This window comes from Beta vulgaris, chromosome 5 (assembly GCF_026745355.1).
Source record: "Beta vulgaris subsp. vulgaris cultivar EL10 chromosome 5, EL10.2, whole genome shotgun sequence".
In the NCBI taxonomy this organism is placed as follows: Eukaryota; Viridiplantae; Streptophyta; class Magnoliopsida; order Caryophyllales; family Amaranthaceae; genus Beta; species Beta vulgaris.
In genome coordinates this window covers 56,469,329-56,476,581 of record NC_079206.1, presented here as the reverse complement: position 1 = coordinate 56,476,581, position 7,253 = coordinate 56,469,329, and the positions used below count along the sequence as shown (strand labels likewise).

Here is a 7,253-nt window from a genome sequence, read left to right as displayed (position 1 = left end):
GTGCATAATTTGTAGAATACAATATTTGGATCCACATGCTGAGTGTTGACTAGGGATGACAACGGATCGGACTTGGATCGGAGTATGCATAATTTGACTCCGACCCTACAAGAAGTCTGATTTTAAATCCGAGTCTGAGTTCGACATTCGACTCCGAAAATCTGTTTTCGAATCCGACTTGAAATCTGAACATCCGACTCCGAATCTGACCCCACTTAAATCTGAACACCCGACTCAAAATTCGAACATTCGACTCAGAACCTGATTCGACTTTTTTTCTGCCCATTTTTATAATAGAATAGTCTTCTATAATACAATAATCTAATCATTATAATTTATTCTAATAATCATATGGAAATCTTATATAGTACAAATAATTTAAATATTATTATTATTTTTAACAATCATTTCTTCAATGGGAAAATCCTATATAATACAATTGGCTGAAAGTCGAAATCAGTTTATACATAAATAATCATTAATATAAATAAGAAAAAAGGATTCATTGACTCAAAGCTGGAGTCGGATGTCGGATTATTTTATGAGATCCGACTCCAACCCTCATCCAATTCGGAGTTGGACTTTGTAAACGGAGTCGGAGTCAGGTTACTTTTTTGTCGGAGTCGACTCATATTTTTTCCTTCGGATCGGAGCGGATTATGGCCGGATCCGGCCTGGGTTGCTATCCCTAGTACTGAAACTAGGAAATTAAGGAAAAAATTCACAAGAGAATGCTCAACTATCACCCATTTTCTTTTATATAAGTCCCAACTATGGATTATTTCCTACAGGTCCCAAGTTTATTATTATCTTGTGATTTTCATAGGTCCTGAGTTACTTATAACTGGTTTAGAAAGTAAGATTTTTAAATGTTTATCATCTTCGAATACTTTTAGCAAGTGACAAAAACCTATAAAATAAGGCCAATATTTAAAAATATTACCTTCTAAACCATTTATAAGTAACTGATGATTTATAAAAATCACAAAATAGTAAATTTGAGATATGTGAAATAATCCATAATTGAGACTCATAAAAGAAAATAGATAATAATTAAGCCCTCTTGTAAATTTCTCCTAAAAATAGAGGAAACAATAGAAAAAGACAGAACAAAAGTTAGATTAGAAGTGTGAGAACATGTAGTGACTGACTGGCAGCTCAACCTTGCAAAAAATTCTTTCAACTTAGCTTTCTGTTCTCTACTTTTCTCCATTACAAACAAGTATCTCCCAAAATTAGACATAATAATGGAACCACAAAACTCCAATAATCAAAATCACCATGCAATATTCCTTCCTCTATCACTTCAAGGCCACATAAATCCAGCCGTTCATTTCTCCCACAAACTTGCTTCATCAAAAAACTTCACCATCACCTTCTTAACCTTTGAATTCCTTCACCAACAGCTAACCCAAGCCCGGCCCGACGGGTGTTCCACCGACATCTTTTCACGAGCGCGTGATGGACCCGATGGGCTTGACATCCGATATCGGGCCGTATCCGATGGGCTGCCCATGGAGTTTGATAGGACAGGTCAACTGGAAGAGTTTCTGATGTGGTACTTGGATGGGGGTATGTTTGACCAAGTTGCAAAGGGAGTTGAGGAGATAGTGTTGGACTCAAGGCCCAAAGTTGATGTGTTGATAATTGATACGTTTTATCCTTGGGCCTCCAAGATTGCTAAGATGTTTGGGCTTCGTTTGGCATCGTTTTGGACTGAGCCTGCTTTGGTTTTCAATATGTATTATCATGTCCATCTTCTTAAGCAGCATGGTCACTTTGATTGCCCTGGTAATAATCTCTTTTATCTCTCTACATCTATTTCATTTATTCTTTTTGAGTATAAGTTGATGTATTCACAATATAAATTACTTTATCTATACCTAAATAAACAGTGAGATTAATCCAATAAAATCTTATTTAAATATGTTTTCTTTATATAGTAGCGAGAAAATACTCTACCTAACACTTCTTTAGGAATGGAGGGAATATAAGTTTCTTTTGGTAGATAATGGGAAAGTATAAGCCCTTATTTGGCAAAACTAACTGTTGTAGTAGTTGTTAGATGTTGAGGTAGCTATTAGCGATCAATTAGTAGTTGTTAGTGATCACGTTCAAAGCAGTAGTTTAGAATATATAAGTGTTTGGAAAGTAGTGGTTGAAATTGTAAAATCAAATAGATGACATATACATATAGAATTAAATATAACCATTTGATTAATTACTTTAATAATTAAATTCAATGATTATTTTTCAATGAAACTTACGTATAAGGAGTATACAATTTTTACTACTAGAATAAATGTATAAGTTTAGGGTAGGTGTTCAACCCTTGAAAATGGTTATCAATCATATAACATACTTCCTTCGTCTTTTAGTTATTTCGAACTGACTTATTACATTTATATTATGTAATTTGATCGTCTTTGGTTATTTATTCCTAAGGAAAAACGAGTTAAATAAGATGTTAGAATCATTTCAATATATACTTTCCAAATATCAATCTGTTATAATTTTTACTTATATATAATTAAATAAATATATATATTAGAGGTATAAATTGTGCGTTAACAAACATAAAGGAAAGATAATAACAAAATATGCTTAGCTAATTTAATCCATTACAAACCCTTCAAGGTAAGTTTAGAAATGATGGTTGGCAAATTTTTATTTAAGACACTTCTATAATTACATAAGTAGTGTGGATACTGATGTTTAACTATGCTAGGATTAAGATTGGGCTAGTGGTTGTAAGACTCTCATTCCATTCTTATGACAGGAGTTCAATTCTCACTCATTGCAAAAAGGATTATCGATTTCCCCCACCCTTGCAAGGAAATTCTCCTTACCTTTTAAAAAAAATAAAATTTAATTATGCATTTTCAATGGCGCACCATTCAACAACCCAAAATGTATTAAATTATAACAAGTCTTAGTCGAGCTTCGGATTATTTTACGTTACTTATTACGAGACCTTAAAGTTACTGCAAAATGTATTAAACAGTACTTAAACAGTTAAGCATCTAGATGTGATTTAACTTAGGTGATAAAGACTTCTAGAGGACGGTACCTAAAATTTGAGATCAAATTGCGTCTCGGTGTTAATCGCTTTTTTACACTAAATAATAATACTTAACATATATCAATAAGAGTTGGCTCAAGTGGTAAGTAGTTTGATGTCCCTTAAAGGAGCTCCGGTGAACCGGGTGACCGGCTGAGTCAGCGAGTGATGAAACACAACTTTTAGCTAAAGATTTTAATTTTATAAGCTATTTATCATTATCATTATTTTTGACGTACTTATTATTATTTTCAAAATACCAAAATGTTGTCTGCTTTTGAAAATAGAGGAATTACTCTAATATGTTACAATTATTTCTGTAACTAGATACTCGGAAGGATCCAATTGATTATATACCAGGAGTACAATCCATCGAGCCACATAACCTGCCGTCGTATATTCAAGACAAAGACATCTCAACAAACATGCATAAGCTGATTTTCCAGGCATATCAAGATGTTAGATCAGCAGATTTTGTGCTTTGTAACACAGTGCAAGAGCTCGAGTCAGACACAATCTCAGCCTTACAAGCTGTCATGCCTTTTTACACGGTTGGGCCTATTATTCCTTCTCGATCATTAGAAAACGTCATGTCCACGAGTCTTTGGGTCGAGTCCAATTGCTCAGAGTGGCTAGGGTCCAAGCCTAATGGTTCAGTGTTGTATGTTTCATTTGGAAGCCTTGCTAATTTCACAAATGATGATGTTATGGAGATTGCTTATGGCCTGATGGAAAGCAATGTTGATTTCGTTTGGGTGCTTCGTCCTCGTACTGTTCTTCATGGAGATGATCATGTATTGCCTGTTGGGTTCGAGGAAGGCATTTCTGGTCGTGGGCTTGTTGTTCCGTGGACCAATCAAATCGCGATTTTATCTCATCCGGCTGTTGGTGGGTTTCTAACACATTGTGGGTGGAACTCTGTATTAGAGAGTATACAGTACGAAATACCTATGTTGTGTTTTCCAGTTTTTACTGATCAATTCACTAATCGGAAATTAGTGGTTGATGATTGGAAGGTTGGGATTAACTTAGGTAATGAAAAGCCATTAAGAAGGATGCAGATTGCATCAGAAATTAAGAAGTTTATGAGTAAAAAAACAGAAGATGGATTGAGGGAGAATATTATTGTACTAAAGAAAATATTAGGAAATGCTTTAGAAGCTGATGGATCTTCAAGCAAAAATCTAGATTTATTCATTGAACAATTGAATTAGTCTAGTAGAATCTGATAGAGTTGGCTCTCTACGGCCTTCCTTTTAGACTATAACACGAAGCTCAATTCATCCTTATTGTTCTTTCATTCATTCAAGCCCTTTTCATCCTTGCTGAACTAATTCCCTGCTAGCGAGAGCGGAACTAAGTTTATCATTTACTTTTTGCATGGTCTCCAAATAAAGCACATTTTTGACCTTACATAGTGTATATTTGTGTATGTATAATTAGTTGAAATTATAAAAAATTGTTAAATTGAAGGTATATATTGACATAAATTTTATAAGATTCCACATTTTGACATCAATATATATATATATATATATATATCTCTATTATATAAGCCAAGGGAGGAGGTGTGGTGTCATCTTTTAAAGTGACTAAAATACCCTTTAATAATTTAAAATAATGTTTTTCTTTTTATAAAAAATTAAAAAATGAGAATCAATGAAACTTGCCATATGAATAGGTCAAAAATGAAATATGCAATACCATTAATAACAAACAAGATTGACACAATCGATTCAGGAAATCAATTAGAATCTTCAACCAAAAAAAGTTAGCAACATATCGTGATAACATAACATTTCATATTTATAAAGTTCAAACAATATGGTTTATTAACATCTATAATTGTTAAAGAACTATACTAAAGTCGCTGAAAAGATAATTATTAAGGGCATGTTCTCTTCGGCATAAAACAGCTGAACTGAACTGAACTGAATTGAACTGAACTGAACTGAATTGAACTGAACTGAACTGAACTGAACTGAATTGAACTGATCTGAATTGAACTGAACTGATCTGAACTGAACTGAATTGAACTGAAATGAATAGTGATATGTGAGAGTAAAAGTATTGTCAAGAGCTGAACTGAACTAAACTGGTCTGAACTGAACTGAACTGATATGAACTGAACTGAATTGAACTGAACTGAACTGAAAATAAGCTGGGGAGAACAGGCCCTAAATCATCTACCAAATTTTACAGTGACGGTATTGATCAGTTAAAAATCATCCACCTTTAATTTAAAAAGATAATAACATCTACAAAATAACCTCAATAATTTACATCACTATCAAAATAATTTTAGATAAAAAAAACATATACATTTGTATATAACTACATAAAATTATCGACGCACGCATCGGGTGCATATGCAACTAGTATATATATTGAAAGTATTGGGTCAGACCGTCTGAGCCAATGCATATTGTCAGAGGGGCTGAGCCCAGTACTCTGAATTTGTTGAAACAAATTTAAAACCCAAAAATCTCCACTTTCACTTCCTCCCGAACTTCGCAGGGTTTGCAATTGCCCTCTTTCTCTCTCCTCTATTCATCTTCGCCATCTTCAAAAATTCTGCAACTACTTTCACAATTCTCGATTTCTTAAGCGGAATATAATGAACAAGAGGAATATACAATTGAACATATACATTAGCAGGGGACAATAACATCCATCATCATATCATCGATCATCGATCAACAACATATCCATCATCATATCATAAATTCTTTCAGTTGAGTTGCCCGCTGCTGTTGTTTGGTGCTCTTAATGTGTCTTTGGCATCTTCTTCACATTTATTCTTTCAGTTGGTATTTTTTATTCTTTCAATTAGTTCTTTTTTTCTTTCAGTTGATGTTTTTTATTCTTTCAGTTAGTTCTTTTTTTCTTTCAGTTGGTGTTTTTTATTCTTTCAGTTAGTTCTTTTTTTCTTTCAGTTGGTTTTTTTTTTATTTTTTCAGTAAGTTCTTTTTTCTTTCAGTTGGTGTTTTTTATTCTTTCAGTTAGTTCTTTTTCTCTTTCAGTTGGTGTTTTTTATTTTTTCAGTTAGTTCTTTTTTTCTTTCAGTTAGTTTTTTTTATTCTTTCAGTTAGTTCTTTTTTTCTTTCAGTTGAAACCAACTGAAAAGAAATTAAAACCAACTGAAAAGAAATTGAAACTAACTGAAAAGAAATTGAAACCAATTGAAATTTTTTTGAAACCAATTGAATTTTTTTTGAAACCAACTGAAAGTCGTCCGACCAAAGATTATGGTCGGACGGTCTGACACAATACCTTCTTGCTGATGAATGTGAAGCAAATGAAACATGACAAGTAAGAGTGAAAGAGGTTCAGGCAGTATAATGTTACGCAATGCTTATTATCTACTTTATGGTCGTGCACGTAACTTCGCAACTGCCGCACACCCAACAAGGGAGTCAGGCTCCTTAAGGGATACCGCATGTTATGTTACTACTCTATTTGGTGCGAGCGGTGTATCCAACAAGGGAGCCGGGCTCCTTGAGGATCATTGCATGGAGGGAGACGTCCCACAAGTCTATACTAGCCAGTTACCATGTTACAAGATGAAAAAATAATGGGAACTTATGAAGTATCAAGATCAGATGCCACTATATTCTCTTCTCCTTGTTTGCAAATAAAATGAATTGAAACGAGTTTATATTGTAGGGTAGCATGTTGCTGAGTTTCGGCTCATGATGTTGCTTTTGATTTTAGATACTGATAAAGGTGACGGGATGGCGTAGAAGTGAGGATGGTCAACTACATTAAAATTATGTTAACTACGTTGGTTGTGTAATCTAACTTATGATCACTAGAACATTAACTCATTTAAGCTTAGTTTAACTATAACTACGTACTTATCTATACTTAGTTAATTATAACTATATATTCTAGTTGCTTATGATTTCAATGATTATAACATGTTTAGTTTCACGAAAGAATGTTGTCTTGTATTTTCCCGAATGAAAAGTACGACAGTAGCGCGCCGGCCATTTAAGTTCCGATACTAATAATGGAGTAATTAACTTAAATATGATGATTAGAGGTCGGGGTGTTATAATAATAAAGTCTTATAATTATATGTAATCATAAAAACATAGACAAACTTTTTGATCTCTATCACTTTTATTAAGTTGTAACATTCTCTTACCCTAATTCCTAGAAATTGTTATTTTTATCCCCGGCAAATTCC

General features: G+C 33.4%; 1 protein-coding gene across 1 annotated transcript; it reads left to right on the top strand.

Annotated features, from left to right (window-relative positions):
• The first annotated feature begins 959 nt into the window (after positions 1–959).
• LOC104894027 (UDP-glycosyltransferase 86A1) lies at positions 960–4,365 on the top strand. The gene is made up of 2 exons (XM_010680185.4): positions 960–1,791; positions 3,389–4,365. The coding sequence occupies exons 1-2, from the start codon at positions 1,248–1,250 to the stop codon at positions 4,273–4,275; spliced, it is 1,431 nt and encodes a 476-aa protein (XP_010678487.1). The 5' UTR covers positions 960–1,247; the 3' UTR covers positions 4,276–4,365.
• The last annotated feature ends 2,888 nt before the right edge of the window (positions 4,366–7,253 follow it).